At 42.0% G+C, this 23,021-nt stretch overlaps 2 protein-coding genes across 4 annotated transcripts in view; one reads left to right on the forward strand and one right to left on the reverse strand.

Annotated features, from left to right (window-relative positions):
* Window positions 1-16,408, reverse strand: part of inpp5b (inositol polyphosphate-5-phosphatase B) — a 33,590-nt gene extending 17,182 nt beyond the window's left edge. Inside the window, exons 1-7 of one of the 3 annotated variants that reach the window (XM_083760906.1) lie at window positions 15,894-16,408; window positions 15,685-15,782; window positions 14,774-14,803; window positions 13,919-14,029; window positions 12,310-12,453; window positions 3,606-3,690; window positions 2,181-2,354 (exon numbers count right to left, since the gene is read on the reverse strand). In XM_083760906.1, the coding sequence (XP_083617032.1) occupies window positions 2,181-2,354; window positions 3,606-3,690; window positions 12,310-12,453; window positions 13,919-14,029; window positions 14,774-14,803; window positions 15,685-15,757 (617 nt within the window). In that variant the 5' untranslated portion in view covers window positions 15,758-15,782; window positions 15,894-16,408. Of the gene's footprint in view, window positions 1-2,180; window positions 2,355-3,605; window positions 3,691-10,667; window positions 10,771-12,309; window positions 12,454-12,839; window positions 13,096-13,918; window positions 14,030-14,773; window positions 14,804-15,684; window positions 15,783-15,893 lie in introns of those variants that run through there. The other 2 variants (XM_083760907.1, XM_083760908.1) reach the window with 2 other exon arrangements.
* Window positions 16,409-19,757: 3,349 nt separating this feature from the next.
* Window positions 19,758-20,129, forward strand: LOC310856743 (glutaredoxin-2, mitochondrial-like; the record flags this gene model as incomplete). Its single annotated transcript, XM_083762215.1, has 1 exon — window positions 19,758-20,129. One exon carries the CDS (start codon window positions 19,758-19,760, stop codon window positions 20,127-20,129), a length of 372 nt encoding a protein of 123 aa, XP_083618341.1.
* Between the last annotated feature and the right edge of the window lie 2,892 nt (window positions 20,130-23,021).

Here is a 23,021-nt window from a genome sequence, read left to right on the forward strand (position 1 = left end):
TGGGAAAAACACACACTAAGAAAGGGCTAAGTCTAAGGAATTTGTATTTTTTTTTTACTTTACGTTTGGTAAAACTATGCCTTCTGTGTATGCTCTAAATGCCACTCTGTAAAGGACACCAGAATTAATTTGCACACGTACCAGCAGAGGGCAGTGTGCTCTACAAATGAAGGTTGGAGACCACCTGATGACCTCTCTCTCCCACAGGCCAAGGCTTCATCCATTGGAAATGGATTATGTTCGCATCTTCGATGTATTTACAAACTGTCCTAAACTATAAGCTGCTAAGTAAGCTTCAACAGTAAAAAGTAGTTCAAGGGAAGTACAGTATTCAAAATTCTGAATGCAAGTACAAGTTCAACTAATATTCAGCAACATGAAAAGGAAGTGTGTTCTACAACTGACAGTCCTCCCAGTAAATGTGTGAACCCTGTAAGCTGATGCACTCAAATGTGGTTAAAAGAGCACCTAGGCTGAAAAAGCCTGACAGCGTGTCGCGGGTTCGAATCAAATTGTGTGTCACTCCCGATCTCCTCCGTCAGTCTACTGTCCTATAAATAAAAGCCCTCCAAAAAATCTTTAAAACTGGAAAGAGTGCTGCTTAATGTAGCGTTGAGCTCAGTGTGTGGAAATAGATCCCACATCAAGTTGACTTCTAGGTTGTAAATCATCCTCGTAGTCATTCTGTGGCCTCACTTCATTCCTGCCCACATTGTCTTTTTTAGCACAACTTCAGAAATGTTTTGGATGCACAACTAGGCCAGAGGACTGCTCAGCACTTTGGCACAGTCTGAAAACACCTCGGCATCAGAGTTCTCAACGGGCCTGAAAATTAAAACACAAACTGAACCAACCGGGAGAGTTGAAGCCCGAGCAAAACCTGATCTATCATCACATACAATACCTGAGACCGAGAGAGGGGTGGGGATTGGGGTTATCAATGTTTAATTGTTTTGAGATTGATGGTTCTGACCATCACATAATGCTTGTCATTGCTTGTTGCTTCAAATTAATATCTAGCAGGTTCAGTCAGTGCAGTCCAAGCCCTTCCAAAACCATTAGAATACTGGAATTTCATCGTTTGCCTGAACCCAGCCCTACTACCTGTAGGCTTTGTTGGGGGCTTGGGGCTGAAACTAAGAACTCTCTACTCAGCACACGCACCACTTCGGTGCTCGCAAATAATAACAACTTAAAGCATCTATCCGGGCGTAATAATTCACCATCTACAATAACATCTCTGCCTAAACTGCTTTTTTGTTTCAGTTTAAGTTGACAATTTTACACTCAAAACTAGACCAGCTGAGGACACCTTCTGCAACAATGCAACGGTGTTCCTCAATTTCAAATTATTAGGAATTATTAATGCTTAATATTTATTCAACAATCAATGTTGAATAATGCTGACTGTTGCCGTCATTGTGTATGGTGCTTTCCCCATTAACTGCATAGTCATGGTGTCGTTATTGTCGTATTGTCTGTGTGAATATACAAAAACAGCAGTGTGCCGCACCAACCGTAAGCCACTATGATAAATACAAATAACTCTAAGGTTTTACTATGAGGTCAAAACCAGATTCTCAAAGCAAGTAGCCTGTAGAGGGCTCTGATACACCATTTACCTAAAAGGTAGGCCTATATACAGTGAGTGAGTACACGATAATGCCATTACATCCAATAGCTTGTAACAAAACTTACTCACTCCCCGCCATATTTTAGGTCTACAGATTAGACACGTTAATAACAAACATGCAACATTTATTGAGCAAAGAAGATTTTGTTTGTTCAAACAAAATAAAAAAAATTGCTTGCATATCATTGCTCATTCCTCACTCAGGAATGAGGCACATGCCATAGAAAAGGCCCTTTTAAGGGATTGTGATGTGTGAGAATTAACCCATTCTGAACGGGAACCCATTTTGGTGTTGGCATCATGTCGTGCTTTAGCTATTGAAAAATAGCAGATCTACAAGCTCATATCGCGCCACCGAGTGGCGCGATACGAGCTTGTAGGTCTGCTATTTTTGAAAAAAATCGAAGAACGACTGACATTTTTAGAATCTGATCTCAGGTCAGAATGGGTTCCTCAGACCAGCGTGTGTCCAGTGGAAACCTCGTATGAATCTGATCTCAGGTCAGAATGGGTTAAGGGATTGTGATGTGTGAGAATTAAGTGGTACCTGAAGTCCTCCAGGTAAGTGTAAAGGTCTTCTTTCTTCTGCAGCTCACATCTGATGAGGTTGTCACGCAGGCCGCCAAACTGTGGCATGGCCAGCATTTGGGCTTTGTTGGACGGTGTGTGGCTGGACGAACGCACCATGTCGTCCCGACCCTCACGGCTCCCTTTGCCTGGGCTGGTCGGTGCACAACACAAGAGGAAGAGAACGGGTCGCCGGGGTAGGGGTTGGTGGATTGAGACAGACAGAAATAGAAGCATGGTTAGATTGCCACTAGGGTGTGACCTCAGTGGTGAGACCACTACTGCCTCCAGCATGTGTGTTTACATAAGGCCATTCGGGTGGCTTTGCACAGACCAAATGCCTAGCAACAGTAGTCTCTGTAGCAGTTAGTTTCCAGTTTACTGTTTAATTGAGGAACCTTGTTTATCGTAGTATCTTGTGAACATGTAATGTACATTATACAATATGTATGTCGTCTCTGTGGGGTGGAAACCTCATATGTCCAGAGTCCAGACCAAAACTGTTACTGTCCAGGATTCAAATCCAATAGCAAAAAGTAGCAGATCAAATTTGGTTCTTCTTTGTGCCGTGTTTTAAACTTGTGAATATTAAGTTATTTCTCACTAAATCAGAACCTGCTATGGATTCTAATTACAGCAAGGTGTTATTATGGAGAGGCATATTATGATCTTTGTAAAACAATCAAATTGTGATAATGTGAAATAATAATGTGAAATGTGTAAGTTGCCAGTTATCACAAAAAAGAAAAAAAGTGTAATGTATATCCATCCCATACATGTCTGGACAGAAACCTTAGATTCTACCCTAACGGCTACTAGCATCCTAATAGAGAACAGTGTGTCACGGCTCCATCAGACTCCTGGGCTATGCAGCCGAGCTCTATTTCTGTGTCATCGATATGGCACAGGCCAAAAGGGGGTGAGCGATATTCAATATAGCTTTAACCTTCCAGGAAAAATACTGTTGGAAAGTATGCTCGGTATGCTCCGACAAGTACAAGACACATTCATTTTACGATGTGCACTGTGCAGCAGCAATAACAACATAAGTATAGCCCAATGTTTATGCATTTGCCTTAAACTCTATATACTTCAGTGACTGAAGTCCCCTAGGTGGGGGTAAAAAATTGGTCCGCTTCTTTCTTCCCTACACCAAAACATTTTGCCCCAGAATAGGCACGCTTATGGCTCATGCGGTGAAGACACATGCAGGATCGACAAGATAGCTGAATTCCCCTAACCTCCACAGCTACCGCCAATGTTTCCTTAAGTCGTGTTAGGCCCCATCGACCAAGTACTAGACTGTGGTAAGAGCGGTATGCAGGGGAAACAGGTTGTGGTTGAAGATGCCAGGTCAGCAAGCTTTCCTGCATAAACAAAAGCTCAAAAAGGGATCAAGTCTCACCTCCCCGGCCTGGACTGTTCTGCTCCACTGTCAGCACTGTGCTCCTCCTCTAGCGATCCCTTTTTGTCTGTCCTCGAAGATTTCCCTGTTTGGAAGGAGGTGGAGGGAGAAACAGAGAGAAGGAAGAGGATAATCAAACAGTGTTCATTTTTCTAAGTGACAAGTGATAAATTAAAAAGAGGTTTGTCTTTTTACAAAAGAGAAAAAGTGTTTAATTTAGATTACTAGACCAGTGCCCGGCTGAAGAGCACAGTCGGTAACAATGGAAGTTGGAGATCCATGCCGCACCCGGCTATGCAATACCCGTTGTACCTGTGTCAGAGTACCCGTTCCACCCATCTGTCTGTGTCCCTTTTATGCCCATATATGAAGATTTCTGGACTGGCTCTGTGTCCTATATATGGAGTTCTGTGTCAGGCATGCCTAAATATGGAGTGTTGTGATGTCAGAACAGGCCATCTCCATATATAGACCCAGGGCAGGGGCCCTGTCTGAAGCCTGGGCAGAGAGAGGCCTTTTGTGGCGGTTCTGGACAACCGTGGGTCCGTCCGACTTTTGTATAACAGTGGCTAAGGAACTGCCAAAATATCAGAGCTTTTGGCATGGAAAAGAAGCTTCTATAGTACTGTCAAAGAGATTCTAGAACAAGAGACGAAACTCCTCAAATATTCATCACCACTAGATGACGCAGCGGTAGCGCTGCCGACATCACTCCAAGATGGCGGCAACGCTTTGTCTATGTAACACCTCAAACACACGTAGACATGCACGGTCGTGCGCGCACATGCATACATGCATGCGCACTCATGCACCCTGAAATACTGAATGAAAATGTTACTAATTTCTGCTTTGATCCATTCATAAATGTGATAAATAAATGAGTAAATCAATATATGAGAGTAGAATAGGATAAAGTTTTTGTTTTGTACAGCATGACTTTTTAATGTTTTTAAAGTAACCGGAAGTTAAGTCATCACTCCAATATGGTGGAGGCACTGGGCGCTGGTTGTTGTTACTATGGGACTTAATGGGAGTATCGCCTCTTGTTCTAGAATCTCTTTGGTACTCTTGCTTTGTTGCCTGGGAAGCCACCTCTCTTCGCACTGCTGCTGCTACTAAGTGTGCCTAGTATGTGCTACCACCCTGGACTGTGAGAGCTCATTGTAATGACACGCATAAGCAGACACACTCACGACAACCCTTCACTTTAGGCCTTGATAACTAGTCTGTGGAGAATCAATCAAGAGCTAATCATGACTGATGCTGAAGACATACACTCGGTTCGATAGTAAAAGTGTCAAGTCAGGGCTCAGCTTGTTGTAGTCAATCGACCAAGGCTGCCTGCTGCAGTTGGTTACAGTTAACGCATCTCAAGTAGTTGGAATTAATGAAGAAGTGTCAAGCGTGAAACAATATGGCTCCTGTCTCCTGACGCTTGGCAGAGGATTCCTCTGGATAAGAGAAGCAGAGTTCTCTAGTCAGAAAATTAATTTAAAGTAGTTAGAGAAAGCTTTGTTTTAAGGCTTTGCTTTATTACTCACAGGAGGACAAGATTATGTTCTGCAAGGAGGCAAACTAGCTTTGTATAACTGCACCTCTCTCTGTCTCTGTAGGGCCATTAAGACCCATTAAGACTCATTTGTCTTATGGACTTCCATTGTGGCGTTGCAGTAGACCAATTGTTAAGATGTGATGGTGTATCGGATAATCCTATGGATTAGTGCGTTTCTAATCACATCGCATTCACATACTTGTGTAGTGGCACTGTGTTACAGCTCTAGAATCAAACAAGACCGACAAAAGGTCCATATTTATTTCAAATGCTGTCACTGTACCAGCCCCATCATTTTCAAACAGTTAATCATTTATGAATCATTAACTTCATAACTGCAACATGCATCCAATTAGTGCTGTAAGTGTGTGTGTGGGGGGGGGGGGTGGAGAGACATTTCACAACCATTTCGTTGTAACGTTCACAATATACTTCAGTGCCACATTAGGATACACAGTGAGGCCTGGGGTACATTAGATATTGTATAGCCAACCGTTCAATTCTATTTAACCCATTCTGACCTGAGATCAGATTCATACGAGGTTTCCACCGGACACACGCTGGTCTGACGAACCCATTCTGACCTGAGATCAGATTCTAAAAATGTCAGTCATTCTTCGATTTTTTTCAAAAATAGCAGACCTACAAGCTCGTATCGCGCCACTCGGTGGCGCGATATGAGCTTGTAGATCTGCTATTTTTAAATAGCTAAAGCATAACATGATGCTGACACCAAAATGGGTGCCCGGTCAGAATGGGTTAAACTATATAGCATATGTCATACACGATAACAAATGTTAGCGCATGAGAGAGAGAGAGAGGAATACAAGTGTCTTAATGTCTTATGCCTGCTTTTAAAATATAACACATTTTGTTCAGAATTGGACCAATGTATGTATCACCAGATTCAGATTTTATTCTAGTAGGTACTACCAATTAAGAGGCCTGAGGTCTGATCATGGACTGGAAGATCTGGTAGGCAGTGAGCACTGAGCAGAGTCAGAGATGTATTATTCATAAGCTAAAACCGCTGATTACTTTACTGTACTTGTTTATTTGGACAGGACAATGCCTATTAATGGACGTCACATGGAGGTAAATACACCGGATAATAGCAAAGATGCTAGTTTTCATCCACAGTACTCACAAAGAAACACAAAAACTGAAAATAGACAGACAAACAGCGGAATACATTTACATAAACATTACATAGGGAACGCAGCATAAAAATACACCTAAAACAAGATTATACGCAGAGGAAGGCATTTCCATGATGCTACACAACCCTGTACTGACCTATACCCATTTTGACCGAATGTCGTTTTCCGGTGCGGCACTTCGCAATCTCCTCGAGGGGTTGCTCTGGTACTGATTCCCCTATCAGTCTTCCGTTTGATGAATTCACTTAGGGGGGGCGGGCACAGACCATGTAGGGTCTTGTATATGACCCCAACCCATTTGAAATTTGTAAAGTTATCAAAGCAAAAAAAGGAAATAGACTCCGGAGGATGTTACAATGATGATATGAGTGGGGCTTCCTGTCAAACACTTTGAGCGCACTCTTGTAGAGCTGTTCTATGGGTTTGAGAATAGTCACGCCTGTGCAAAACCAGGTTGTCAAACAGTATTCAATGTGTGATAGGATCATACAGTGAAGATACGATCTGGCAGCTCCAACTGTCAGGTTGAATTTAATCGTATTTGTGACTTTCTTCACATGTTTTTTTAAAAGATTGATTACATGATGAACGCTAATATACCTATTCTGGGCATGTCATACGAGAAGATAGATCGGCTATTTACAGCAAAGATATTTCGCGTAGAGGGAAAAAAGGTGTGGCCGACAAGTACAGACCCCTGGGGTCAATATAGTTATACTATAGGCAGGGTTCAAGAAGTGGTTAAGAGATTTGTAAACACTATAATTTATGATCAATTTAAAATAAGTTTTGCTTTCATTTTTGACAATACGAATTTACTGTTCAACACAAACCATGTGAATGCTCGCCTTGGATATCAAGTGGATATCTTATGTTTTATGAATGGTTTTATTTAACCTGCTGGGTGTTGGTAAGAGTCTGAATCTGAATCTGTCCTCGTTTGTTTTTAACTAACAAGGATGTTCACACAAAAAAAAAAAGTAAAGTGATTCGCAATTACTTTGGTCAGGATAACATGAGATGAAATGTTCATATCGTTCCGTCTACGAGAGTTCCTACTAGTCTATGACTCGACAGAGGCTGTGCATGCACCCGTCTTTAACCGCAGTTTTTAAACCACATAGTTTATCTTTTCTGATGTCTGTGTGCAATGGTGATGCAAGTCTACTATAGTGTGTGTGTGTGTGTGTGTGTGTGTGTGTGTGTGTGTGTGTGTGTGTGTGTGTGTGTGTGTGTGTGTGCGTGCGCGCAAACAGGAAAAGGAAAGAGGACTGCCCACTGCATGATAAGACAACTCCCATCCTAGGGAGAAATGCCATTGGAAGGAGTGGGCCTGTAGTGCAGTGCTTTGCCTCAAAAGCTGGCCCTCCTCCCTCAACCTACATGACTTGTGCCATTACATCACAGTGTAAACTAAAAACAGCTACAAACTGTAAAACAGACATGGCTTTTGTCCGAAAACAATATCTTAAAAAAAGAATAACACACTCATAAACATAAGCTTATGAGTTACACATTTTGTCCTATGATATAAATTACACCCTGAAACTCTGATCTGCTTTTTAAAATCATAAAAACTGTTGCTTTCTGAAGATTATAATATATTGTCAAACAAAACGTGTTAATATGATAAGCCGTTGCCTGCTGCAGAGCTAAATTCTTGTAACTTAATATCTAAAACCCAATGCGAAACATTCCTTTGGAAATCTGCGGTGGGATCCCATGGTGAGAGTAACTTCTGGGTTGGCCTACAAATAGACACGATCCCTGCAGCGTTCTACTGGCCTTGTTAAACCGTTAAACCGTGAAACAAGAGATGAAAAACAAATTGTGCTACTGGCCGAGATGAAATGCAGACAGGGTTATTAGGTGCTTAGTCGAGAGACTGCAGCATTTCGCCAACCCTATGATTGTCAGACCAGGTTGAAATGGTAATTAAATCACGGTGCTTGTTTAAACTGCTTGGTGCAACTGCAACAGCTGGGTGGGGTTGGTCATTTAAAACAATACGCCTATAATGAGTGCTACAAAGTTCAGACATGAATCACAGGAAAACAGTATTCATTTCCTTGGTGGAAATGGTACCCGTGTGCCCCACTTTGAATTGCTCTCTAAATCATCGTCCCATTAGGGCTCTCAAAAACTATGGGCATAACCTATACCCAAAAATATTAATTTAAGTCACTGAAACAGACTTGCCTTCTCTTTATTGCTTATTATAATATTACCTTTTTATTCTCACATTTGATTCTATTTTATGGTCTGCCTATTGTTCTTGTAATCTTGTTTTCATGCTGCTAAGCACATACAGTACATAGCCTACTGTATCTATGAGGAAGAGGGGAACAAAGACCAATGAACATACCTCTGCAGTGTTAAGATGGATAAACACATAGGCTTAATGCTAAATTAACCAGTCCGCTTTCATGGGAAAAGCATGGGAAAGTGTAGCCCCTCTCGGAACCCTACATAAAGCTTTTCTGAAATTTTGATGAGTTTTATGTAGGGTCCCTGTACATTTTCGTATGGGAATTCTGGAACGCGGATGATAAACATGCTCTCTAAGATCGAATCTGCGGCGTTTGACTGCCTTTTTTTGTTTGCGTTATTCTGAATTCGGGAACTTTAAGTACCTATACATCCCGCTGCGAATATCTCCTGTGGCGCGGAAGCCGTTAAGTATTTGTAATCTTTGTTTGACCGATTTGGTCGCTTTATTTCTTCTTGTTTGTTTACCGTTTATTGTACCGCCTCCCGGTGTGCGGTTGGCTTGTGCCGGCTACGTCCCTGCCTCTGATCTGCTCTGTCATAGCTATAGCGCCACTAGCTAGCCAGATAGGCGGTACAATGAGGTGTCAATAAACAAGGAAGGAAGAGAAGAATCAAAGCGACCAAATCGGTCAAACAAAGTACTAAAATACTTAACGGCTTCCGCGTCACAGGAGATATTCACAGCGGCATGTATGGGTACTTATACTTCACATATTCAGAAACCCTCACACGAAATAATGTCGTCAAAGAGCGCAGACAGGCCATAAACACGTTGTTTATGTTTTATGTATGGCTGCGTACCAGGTGACATGGAACTGCTGGAACAGGACCCAATGGTCTGTGTCATCAAAAAGTCAGAAACTTCAGTACCATTGGGTTCTGCTTGGAGGGCTAGGGAAAGTGTAGCTCTGATCCATAGCCCTAATGCCCTTGGCATTAGAGCTATGGACCAGAGCTAGGGAAAGTGGCTAGCTGGCTGCGTTGTGTATGGAATTGACTGTATCACTATATGCCCTTTTCATGTTTGTGTCTGTGCCAGCATTGTGTTGAAACAGACAATAGACTTCAACAAGCTGTGTTGCCTCGTATGCCAAGACTTGCTCCAAGTCATACTTTCTTTCTTACTACAAGTGGACAAAGGGCAAAGGCACTCATGTCAAAGTGTCAAAGTGCAACATTGCATAACTAACAACTTAAATTACCTATGATGCAGAGGGACTGATTAATACAAGTCATCTTTGGGCTCAACTTTGACGGCATATACTTCTTGAGCAACTCACATGGGCTAACAAGGTGGTTGCACACTGGACGCGTTTTTCAGATTTTGTGTTTAACTGCCGGTTTTCCGAAAAACGCGTCCAGCTTAATGGTAGTTCCTCGCCTTTCATCTGACAATAATATTACAGAAAGGCTTTTCTGATATGCCTTCAAATATGGGCAATCATTTCCATTACATTTGCCTGGTGCAGATTATACAGGCGGCTTCGTTATTTTACTATCCTGTTTCTAAAGAGAAAGTCATTGGCACGATAGGGCGTGAAGAAGGGAACTTAAAATCCAACAGGGGCACCAGAATGCTCACCCACTCCATTTGTCACTCCGCCAAACTAAAACTGTAACAGCAGTGTTTATTGACATGTTCCACCAAATAACACAGCGTATAGTCATGTTTATGTTATGGCTCTTATTCCAAACAAGAGTTCTCATCAATCAAGACCATCGACAGACATGCAATCCCCAGCCACCACTGTCCGCAATAGCTTGAGAAATCTTAACACAGCATTATGCAACAATAAAGAAAGTAGTAAATACTTATATATACAGCCACAGTATCAAATACATATTTTTCTAGCCCAGCGAACGATGGCCTACTAGCTATAGCTGGTTCAAGTTAGCTTCCTTCACAGAAACGACAATAATATAATAACGAGAAGTGGCTAACATTAGCTAGCAAAATACTACTGGAGCTGGGCTGCAGTGGCAGCTTGCATTGGACTGAGCGTTGCATGCAAGAGCGTTTCATTCAAACGTTAATATCGCAACATCACAATCATTCATATATATTTCCCCATGACATACCGGTGTCTTTGATCACCCTAGACATCTCCCTGTACCGCGTCCACACATTCTTCTGTGCACGGCAACACACAATCTGAGCCTGAGGACCTGCTTCTCATCTGGCTAGTAGGAGGAGTTCAGTTCTCTCTCTGTGCTGAGTCTAACTAACCCCATAGCTCAAAGGGATGGTGATTGATTGTTGACTGACTGAATTCATTTGAATACTTGCCATTTCATTTGAATTTTGTCAGCTTTATGTTAGCTTCCCTAGTATGCAATAGGCGTATACATGCCTGTAAAATGACCTAATCGAGCAATAAAGTCACATGATATTTCTTTATTCAAATCCAGTATATGATTAAAATATTGTGCTGTCCTCATCAAACACTGTACACTCAAGACACTGCCCCCGAGGTTTGTATGTGGGGAGGGGGAGGGCTGTGGACGGGTGTATTTTGTGAAAAATTGAAAATAAAAACAAAATATTCAACAAAAAAAAAAAGACACTGCCCCCGCTGCCACCCTTAGATCTCCATATATGGAGCTGACCTGTTCTGTCATTCCATATGTTGATCTGACCTCATCAAACCCTGTACACTCAAGACACGCTCCATGGCCAGACCTCATCAAACCCTGTACACTCAAGACACGCTCCATAAATGGCCAGTACAGAATTAATTCCATGTTGATCTGACCCCCTATGCCAAAGCGCCAGCACTCGCCCAGCAGTCTGCTGTCACCCAGGCATCCGGATGCATGCTTCTTGCCCTCAGGGCGTCTTACTGGTCCCCTTGGATTAATAGTGTAAAGTCATAGAATAGGTCCCGGCAGTCACCCCTTAGGGCCAGATGTGAAACTATAGGTGGTCAGTGCTGGCGGGCAAACCTGACCCCTCATACACCAAGCAGCTGCATTATCCATTCAGTTAAATAGACAGCCCGGCAGCCCCCCTAGCGAGTAGCGAGACAAGACTAGACCCATAGTGCCCATACTGTACAATACATACAGACAAGACTTTTTATTACTTGAGGGTCTCCAAAATCTCCTGCACTGACTGGAAGCTGACAAACAGAAAGACCTTTATTGATCCGGCAGGGGAAATTCATGTGCCAAAGGCAGTGCAGAAAGAAAGGAGATACAGCTATGGGTAGCACTAGCAAGGGAAGGATGGTCATCCGGACGGTTATTTCAACACAAGATGCCCTCAAACAGATGACGTCAAATCGAGATGACAAATGACAAACAGACGACTGCTTCCTCACACCTGACCTCAGGCAAGTATATTACAGACTAATGTACAGACTCTTTGTAGCATTTGAAGATTGTGGAAGAGTTGCCTGGCTTGACAGATATAGGCAAGGGTAAGGGCATTGTGTTTAGCTGGGGGTAACTACAGGCTACTAAAATGCTTTCATTGTTTTTGTTTGTATTGTAAAAGCTACTAATCAATATGTAAAGATCTGTGCTGAAAGCAAAGGCTGGAACAGTGAAAACATCCATACGATGGAAATAATCTCAACATTACTGATCAACTAAGTCATATATACCATCGAGTGTTGTGTTACAGATTCGTGAATATGAATGGCACTGACAGCATTCATTTTGCTGGTCATATGAAGGACATTTCTGGTTTTCCATTGCAAGAGATAAGAAGACGACAAACCTGTTTTCTTCTGTTTGCTGATTTTAGTGAGAGTTGCTGGGAGGGGAGCAAGGGCTTGTTTAACAACTTCTTTGCCTTTTGATTTGGTTTTATACTTGTTGAGCCATTCAAACTTGGGTATCTGTGAGGGAGACTTGCAGACATCTGAAGAAAGAAAGAAAAACAAGAGGGAAGTAAATAGATCAGAATAATTATTCAAAATCAAACTGAAATGGAAATAAAGTGATTATTTCAAAACATTTGTGACATTTTATTTGTGGCAATTTTCATTTTCTGCTTACCAGTATTTATTTAGGCAAAATAACTGTTAAATACTTGACTTAAGCATAAAAAGGCAAATGATTGTTCAATGCAATGTATAACAGTTTTTTGTTTTGTTTTACCTTCTAAAGGAAATTACACTCTTCTCTTGTGCACAGCAGAAAAGAGAAAGCTGTCAGCTGCTCATATGCTCTGTGACCCAACTTTCATGATTACTTTCAATGAGACCACACATTAACATTTGTACAGTCTCAATTTGGTCTACTCACCCTCAGAGTTTCTCACATTCTTCCTATTAACTACAACATCATCTGACAAGCCATTTAAACGTTCCATCACTGGTATCCCTCAGAAGGTAGCAAGCCTGTGTGGCTCCTCGTAGAATACTGCAAAAATGTAACTCTGACCACATATCATTCACCCTCCATCTTCAAGAGATATTTCCACTGTGCAAAGTAGTGGGCCAGTGCCAGATGTGACACATCCTGGCGAAGAGGCTAAGAGACAGCATCTCTAAGCTACTCTTTCAAGTGACACTATTTTGTTCAGAATAGGACACGGTTAAAAGAAAGAAACAGACTCAAAATAAGAGAGAGGTAGTTTATCTGGAGTGAAACTCAGTTCCTCCCTCTAGCCAATGACAAGCTACACGAACAACATAATTAAAAGCTCCACCCTATTCTTTGTGTCTCTCTCTCTCTGTCAAGTACACGTCACATTTCCCTATTGAATGACAAATTGACACCACCGGTTGTGTGATTTTTAACTTCAGTGTAATTTTTGGAAGCCAACAAGAGAATATTCTTGTTCTTTCATTATGTATATATATTTTTTTCATTAAATATTTTAACATATCTACAAAATATATTATAATTTATTATTCTCACCTACACCCTGTGATATGCAAGACAAATGTAGCCTCCCTGTCTGTCAGGTTTTCCTAGGCAGTAAGAGCAGATTATTGTCATACCTGCCCTTCACGTATCACCTATTGCGTGAGACAGGCTGTTCCAGGAAAAATACTATTTCCAAATAGTAAAACCGAAACACATGAAGAAGGCAGACACATTGTAAGATTAAGTTTGTAGGCAGGTATTCAAAAGTATGTGTTCAAGTGATTGACCTGAGCATTTTATGCTTTTGGTTCTCAACATGGGCCCTTGGGGGGGGGGGGGGGGTCCAGGGAGTCCCCACCTAAATTATTACAGGTCCATTTGGTTCGATTTGTACACTCAGAGCTAGATTTTATGAGGTAAATTGGGGTCCTAGAGATAACATGAAATGGAGTTCCGTGGCATATTGCTTGTCCTTGTTTAGACATACAGTACTGCGTCCGTGTCCAACGTACCGCTCCAGGCCCGGTTGACCTCGCTGAGAAAAAGGCGTGAATGGGAACCAAAGGGGAGTCTGAGCTCTAGCTCCTCCTCCTGGAAGCTTAGTCTGACCCTGGTGTCAGCTCCTATAGAGAACACAATAGAATACAAACTCACAATGAAATATTTATTTCATCTAAAAAAAAACTAAAAATATTTAAATGTTTGTCTCATTCAAAAATGTGGTTGCAACAAGGACAAATATACACAAGACATCATGCATTCAGTTAGGACACGTTATGCAATCGCGCAATGAAGACATGACAACTGTGGAATGTTTGAAACCTTATGAACCTTGGCTTGAAAGCACTTGAAAGCATTACAGGTAGGCATACTGTTTGCCTGCCACTGTCCTAAGACAGTCAGTAGCGAGTAGCGACTGTTTCTTCAGCTCTTTATCGGAACTAATCAATCAACAGACTCTTTACACGAGAAAACTCTGATACTTTAATCTGAATCCTTGTTTTGCCTAAATGTGTGTATATGTTTTTGAGCATCCACTACAGAGAGATAACAGATGGGAGGTTATCTCTTTCAGATTTACAGTTTGTGGGATGTATGATACACACACACACACACACACACACACACACACACACACACACACACACACACACACACACACACACACACACACACACACACACACACACACACACACACACACACACACACACACACACACACACACACACACACACACACACACACACTGTATGTACTGTTACCACCAGGAGTGTCTGGGAGCTCCAAACATGAGCAGGTTTAATGTATAACTTTATGGGCCACAATTGCAGTGTTGCAGTGTAATAGTTAAAGAGGAAACTCACCCACAACTGCTAGTTCATTCGGTGATGACACTGAGGAGATTGTACCAAGAGACAGAGATTAAGATGTGTCAACAATATAACAGTTTTTGAGGGGCGCTAGACCGTCCTATGTCCAGCTTTGAGAGCTTTGAAAACACAAACTTTGTCCTAACACAAACATTAAATGCCATTGATAATGAATGGGCCAGTTTTACGTCATTGTCCAAACACAACCATTAAATGCCATTGACAATGAATGGTCAGTGTTTGTGTAAACACAAACATTGAAGACGAAGGTGAGGACGCAAATTCTAATTGGCCGGAATGAGATGATGCATGATGATATATGATGATAAGAGTGCACTTAACACAGGTATGATTTTTATTCCAAAACAAGGTAGGTATCCAGCATTTTAAAAACGTACAAAATAATTGCTGAGACCAGGTTTCCATAAGACCGTGCTGACTGCTGACATTAAAGCCAAGCCACAGACCAGAACCATAGAGTAAGACAGAGTTACGACATTGAGGGGGCAGAAAACAGCATGGTCACGTGGTTCATGTACCCGTGCGAGCCCATAGACTCCAATGCATTCTGTAAACTTCCGGTTGTCCCTTTTAAAAGGGACAAACCAATAGAAGTCTATGTAGAAGAGACTGGCCCCATGAAGTGAACAGAGTTGTCGTAACTCTGTCTTACTCTATGGCTCTGCCACAGGCGCACCGTTCAGTGGTCTGCCATGGTCAGTGGTCTGCCATGACAATAGGGGCCACATATATCCCCCGCCCGAGGGCCGCAGGCACACCATTGCTCCAATCTGCATCAAACTTGGCACAAACATTGTTAAGGGGCATAGCAGCCTTCTGCCATTACATTACATACATTTTCAGCATAGAACATGTTTAAAAAATTGCTGAAGATGTAAAGTTACCTTCCACAACAGCAAAGTCATACGATATTGGAATGATGTCCTCGAGTGACACATCGTCAGCAGTGATGGCCATCCTCCTGTGGTTGTACACAAAAAGCCTGCAGTACAAAATTGGCAGGAAGGATTACAAGATTTGTCATGATGTCAATACAACCAATCATGATAACGGCTACCTGCAGCCAGGTCAGTATCGTCAGTAGCCTACTCACGCATGTTCTTTTGTGGACTCAACTAAACCCAGTAGTCTGCTTTCAGTCTCATTGTCAAAAAGGACGACACATTGGACAGCATATTTGCAATTAAGTTAAGGAAAAAATAATATAATTAGTGCCTCCCCTGACTGCACGTCACTGATCATTTCCCCCTCGATGCCAATTGCAAAAGAAGGATCGTGCATTTGCATTCATTCAACTATATGCAAACAATAATGTCACATCGAGCTAATTAATATCAAGCTGGTGAAACGCTGCCATCTTGTGGATTGACAGTCTAATTGCAGAACTTGGATCAATGCCTTCGAAAGTCACACCCGAGCCGAGTGTAACTCATAATGTAATACTAGAAGACAGACAGTAGGCCTACTGCCTACAGTAGCATACATCATGTATGATACATGTGCTCGGAAATTGAATTCATGTATACTATAGAAAAATATCATCTTTGATAAATATAGGCACACCAAAACACTAGGCTATAATAACGTTATTTGACCCACGATCTGGAAGCTGGCTGGCTGTTAAGTGTAACGGAACTCAAACTTGAACTTGAGATAATACTACTAATAGCCTACCGATAATATATAGTCACACATTAGACAAATACCAAAAAACAATGAACGAAGAAAAGGATACTATAATACAATTCTCCTCTTTTCCCAAAGTCTCCTGAATTGCGACGGATTGGTCCATATTCAGGAACGTGTTGACTTGAGTGTTGTTGAGCAATAAAGTGACAGCTTCTGTCAGGACACTTTCCTGCAAATCCAAGAAAGTTGAAACAACCTAGACTTTAATAAGTGGACACATTTCTCTACGAGGCTGAATTCCTTTTCAAAACAGCATACAGTGAGCGTGCTGCGTAGAACCCGTAGAAGTGGTCTCTCATGCATTCCGACATGATTCGGTTTAGGTTTAGATCCAGATGTTTTCGCTTTCTGACAGTTCCCACAACCAGCCAGACTGCCACGCACTGATTCATGTGTAACTTTGAAATTGTTGACCTATAGAATTCGGAGACGCAGGAGGTCGCTCTAAGAGAGTCCTCCATAGAAGACTCTAGTCTACAGCTGCACGCACGCACGGCATGCTTTTCACTTTCTTGACAACAAAGAGTGACCATCAAGATATTATATGTGAATGAGCTGACAGCGAATAATAATAGAAATAACCAAGTTTCAAGTTTTAAAAAAGTGTCCTCTGTCGTCACCGAATTCAATAGGTCACCAATTGTGGAATTACACTCCGTCCTCCCCGGTCCTCTCTCGAACCTCTGAGTGACGTCAGGTTTGGGCTGTCATCAGCAGAACGTTATTGGATTAGGCCTGGTTTAGGGCAGCCCCAACGGGATTAAATAGTCCTGGACTTCAAGGCGTGATAACCCTTTCAAGTAGCCTATGCACAGTGACATTTTGCGATAAGATAGATATATGATATATTTGATTTATATCTTTGTTTTGCAATTGCCACAGTCACCTTATTATCTGGAGTTCAGGACAAGATCAAGCCCAAAGGGCCCGGCTGAACCCATATTTTTGACATGAGGGTCCATGATTGCAAACCCCTTTTTCTTTTTTCTTTCTTTTTTTAAAAGTGATTTTATGCCGTTATTTATAGGATATAGTAGACTGACAGGAAATGGGGAGAGAGATGGGGAACTATACGCAGCAAATAGGACGTCGTCAGGATCGGGATTCAAACCCATGACCTGTGATTCCAAAACTTTAATTTCATAGTTGTTGCTGAAATATTGCCCAAATATGGAGATATGGTAGACCTTTATCCATCACTAGCCCTGATACATGACTGCCATGATGATTATCATGACAGTCATGACGTAACTGCACCCTGTTTTTTGCACTCGCTACATTTACAAAGAATCCGTATATATAAACATTAGGATTACAAATATAAAGTACTCACTTTTTATCCCACGGGTGTTAGTTAGTTGCTGCTCCAGCGATTAGAATTGCTGCATCCCGCGTTGTTTAATAAAAAGCATTTTTATCCGAGCGCCCCGGCTACTTTTTTCAAACGGGGTTTGTTTGGGAAATCCACAGTTGCACACCGGGAGCGCACTCGCCTAGTCTGTATTGGCAGGGCGGTCAGCGTACCTATATCGAACACACCGAGTGCCACCCTCCTCCCGACCGATAGGGGCGCGTAGTTGAAAGCCAATGGCAAAATAACAGCTCGGATAAAAATGCTTTTTATTAAACAACGCGGGATGCAGAAATTCTAATCGCTGGAGCTGCTACTAACTAACACCCGTGGGACAAATTGTGAGTACTTTATATTTGTAATCCGAATGTTTATATATACGGATTCTTTGTAAATGTAGCGAGCGCAAAAAACAGGGTGCAGTTACGCCTTGACTCTCGTATGAATACGAGAGTCAAGAACCAGGGCTAATCAATCACAGACTAGTTTAGTAGATTCAGTTTTAGCTTCACTGCAGCTGATGACTGCTCAGACAGTTGTGATGTCTTGCTTTAGCACTTGCTGGTCGGGCCAAGGGAAAAACTGGTGACCTGCCCCCAGAGGCGCCGATCTATGGTCACGGCCAAGGGTGCTGAACCTGAAACCTAGTCTACACACCTTAAAGTGCGTATGTGGGGGTCTGCGGCCACTCCCGAGTCCCCACACAAACCGGTTTAACGTGAAAGGACTAGTCTGCATCATAAAGGGTGCTTTGAATTTACCAAGGGTGCTTTGGCACCGAGCAACCCCAGAGATAAGACGTTTTCAGCCTGTGACGTCAGTCGTCTATGACATGTATCTTGTCTACAAGCGTGATTCCATCCCATGCTTACTTATATCTGCAAAAAGAAAACCTCCCGGCAGACTATCCAGCATGTAACCTCGCGGCCTCGCCTCACCAGGCTTTCCACCACCTCGGAGGAAAGCCTGGTCTCTGTTTCAAAAGTCTGTATGATCTTCTGTAGGAGCTCTTCTACAAAAATTAAAGTTACAAGTTACTGTCGCGTGTTGCCATTCTCTTGTAGGCCTACTTGTATTATTTCCCACCACGGAGTACCCTTGCATCTCGGAGGACAGGCAAGACGGGCAGTGTCAGTAGGCCAATCAGAGGCAGGCAGGGCGTTACCATGTCTATGCTCGGACGTATGTACCTGTCTAGATACTTCCTTAATGTTAACAAAGTCCACACCCACAACACCAGAGGGAGTGCAGCGAACCATGTACAACCCAGATTCGGCACAAACAAGGGACTTAATTATTTTCGCTCCTATGCCACCAAAATGTGGAACGCCCAACCAACAGTCATTAAGACATGCAAATCCCTTGACTCCTTCAAAACCGCTCTCAAAGGCACCTATGGACGACGGCTGCAATTCGAAACTGGCCCCCGTAAAATCTGAATCCCCCCCACCGTCCACCCTTCCCCACCCTCACTCCTTTATGATGAATTCCTGTTCTGTTCTTTCATTCGTCTATTATTTGTACGTCTCTAAATGTTTTGATGAATTGAACAAGGTGGACCCTCTTGTAAACAAGTGTAATGCTTAATTGGGTCGTCCACTCACAGTTAACAGTCTTTGTATTGAGTTTGTGCTGTTAATACATATTTCAATCAATCAATCAATCAATCAATCAATACAAGATTAGCCCCAGACTCACACAAACGCAGGAACAGAACCTCTTCTAGACAGCTTGATCTGTTACTATAGGACTCGTGATGTTGTCAAAATAATCTGTCCAATCAGCTTGCAGCTGTGACGCACCAATTCGTGGGAATCTTCTGATATAAACATGATCTGAGCGGTCTGCTCTGCTTACAGTTAATGTTGACGTTCTACTGAGATGTTCATTAACAGGCTACTCGGTATCAATTTACGAATGGGGAATGTCCGATCATCTACGCTGTCCGGTGCGGCATCCACACCATGGACACTATATGTTAAGGACGTGGTATCACAGAACTGTGTCGTAATATTCTCCAAGACGACATGCCCTCATTGTAAATTGGCAAAGGATATTTTCAATGAAATTGGTGCAACTTACACGGTGGTTGAATTGGACAAGCACAATGATGGGCGGAGGCTGGCAGAGGTGTTAGCTCAGATGACTGGTGCTACGACGGTGCCAAGAGTCTTCATTAATGGCAACTGCATCGGGGGTGGCTCTGACACCAAGCAGCTTCATCTGCAGGGGAAACTATTGCCCCTGATCGAACAGTGCTCTTCGCAGCAACCAACTCCGAGGGATTAAGGGAATGCCAGGGGCAATGGCCCGAAGAACGTATTATGAAATGACGTCATGTGGGTCAATACATCATCATACGTGATCATCAAATACTTAATAGTGGTGGGTGCACCCACTGGGGTAATATTTATGTATGTCCTCTACCGGAAGAGCCAGAGCAAACTCTTATTCCATGAGGAGGCTCAGGTCCTTTGGCGAGTGTGACAGCCAGGATGCTGCAGATCTGCAGTTCTGTCAGTCTGTCGTGGCCAGTGAGCTCTTTGCATTTGTCTGCTGGGGCCCCAAGGCCCTATACGTCCTCTCTGTCAGTGGGGAATGTTGGCTGATGAATGAATATCAACATCCTAATACATCCTAATACTGGGGGGCAATTCCTGCAAAATATGACCCCCCCCCCCAGTCAAAAAACACTTTGTTTGAAATAGACACTCATGCTTTGCACCTGTCAGTGGGGAGTGTTGGCTGATGAATGAAAGGAAACCTTTTCAAATTGCCCTCATGATGGCGCTTCAGGAATCTATGATTTTGGCTACAACATCAACCATTTTCAATGCTTATGGTCAAGAGTTATTTATAGGCCCAGGTGTGGTGGAGGTTCTTCCTTGGCCTCCATTTCCCCATGATTCCTTGCCACCACACCTGGGCCTATAAATAACTCTTGAACCTTAGGTCGTACAATCAAAATCCTTTCCCCCTGAATTCCTTGGATCATCATGACATCAGATCCCCATCTGTTCCAGACTAGATTTTTTTGCTATGTTATGTTTTGTTTGCTATTACTACAGCATTGAAAATGGTTGATGTGCTCCTTTAAGCTTTAACCAATTCTGAACGGGAACCCATTTTGGTGTTGGCATCATGTCGTGCTTTAGCTATTGAAAAATAGCAGATCTACAAGCTCATATCGCGCCACCGAGTGGCGCGATACGAGCTTGTAGGTCTGCTATTTTTGAAAAAAATCGAAGAACGACTGACATTTCTAGAATCTGATCTCAGGTCAGAATGGGTTCGTCAGACCAGCGTGTGTCCAGTGGAAACCCCGTATGAATCTGATCTCAGGTCAGAATGGGTTAAGCAATCTATGATGGAAGGTACCCATCTGATGATGACATATCTACTCTCATCAAATTCCCCAACCCCATCTTCTAATATCCCCTTCAATATACGCATCAGAGAAATATACAATGGTTGCCATTAATGACCCGTAGTAAATAAATACAATTCTTTGTGTATAAACAGAATTGTCCAAAGTGTGCGTTCATGCTTGGGATAAACAGTATGTGCATTCATGCATACACACAAATGGGCACTGACTAGTGCCATGCGAATGCGTGTGCCTCAATCAATGGCACCTTTGTATCCATGATGTCCACCATGAAGTCTACACGTCTTAAGTCAAGTTAATTTGGAACAGCATGTGAATTGTCATAATTTCTCATTCTCTTATTTTGAATATTGCTTTATTTATATCATATCCCTGGCTAATTACAGTGACAAATAAAAACAAAAATCTTGTATCATGGCAGCCCGCTGCAATCTAGCTCAAACTTTACACACTAAAGCTATATCTAAAGTAAATTATTAAAGGTATATTCAGTGATTTCACTTAATTCAAATATCACTTATTTTTTTGTTTTGTTGTGATAATCCTCCCTACTATAGAGTGTGCTGGCCATATAAGGAGTTCCTCCCTGTCCCCAGTTAACCCCTGGGGGTCAAAAAACCTTAGGTTTCGTTTTTGACTCTCTATCCTGATTGGACGAAAGGCTTAGGTCCCAGCCAAAAACGAAACCTAAGGTTTTTTGAGTGAAATCACTGAATATACCTTTAAAGAAAATAACATTAAAAACAAAAGTGATGCTGCTTTAAAAAGAAACAACTGCATGGCAGTTCCCGAATCTAGTAATTAGTTAGTTAATTAAAAAAGCAATTATCACATTTTGTACAGAGCAGAATTGTTGTATTATTGTACTGCAGTAAAAATAAACTTTAAAAAACTGTTTTACAGTGCATTATGATCACATTTACAGAAATGCTTCAGTAAACCTTCAAAACTCTGTAAAGCCTGATTTACACCATATACCCTCTGATTTGTTCATCATAAAGTGCATATACAGATTCACTCGCTGCATTATTCCCACAATGGCTTTCACTTATGAAAAGGTTTTCCCTTTTGCTAACAGAAAATATATGCCAAGTTTATTCTACAAAACTAAAATTAGAATACATTCCCAACCAATTTGTTGCAGCCGAGACAATAAATCATTTGATGGTTAATTACACAGACATACTCAAACGCTAAACTAAAGTTAGAATACATTCCCAACCAATTTGTTATATGGACAAATAGAAACAAAACTGTATTAAAAACGTGATAATAAGTAATTGGGCACTAGGGTGGCACAGGGGTGAAATACCTGTCTATACCACCACCTCAGAGACTGGGTTTGAATCCTAATCTGTGTTTGTAGGAGGGAAGCCAGGTGGCGAAGGCAATCTTTGTGTCTGGGGAATTGGCATAATCATGACTAAATTGGGATAAAAAAGTAGGGAAATTAAATGATAAGAAGGGGAAAAAATACAATAAAGAGATTGAAAAATGTTTTAATTTAATGGACAACCCAGCTACAGCTGCAATGACTTGAGGAGATGGGTTCTCTGACAGTGAATCAATGTAGTGGGGTCAATGGGGGAAAAGTGGGAAAAGAAAGAAGTAGAAGAAAAACCCTGCCCTTATTACATAAGGCAGTGGCGTGCACAGATAGACACTAGGGGGTGCTAGAGCACCCCCTGCCCTTTTGGCAATTTTGCTCTTAAAAAAGAATTAAAAAAAATCTTAATTTGTAGTGTGTGGACCATGGTGACATTGATCAAATCTTGATACTCTATCTCTATCTA

Source organism: Protomyctophum parallelum (assembly GCF_964188405.1).
Source record: "Protomyctophum parallelum genome assembly, chromosome: 3".
Classification (NCBI taxonomy): Eukaryota; Metazoa; Chordata; class Actinopteri; order Myctophiformes; family Myctophidae; genus Protomyctophum; species Protomyctophum parallelum.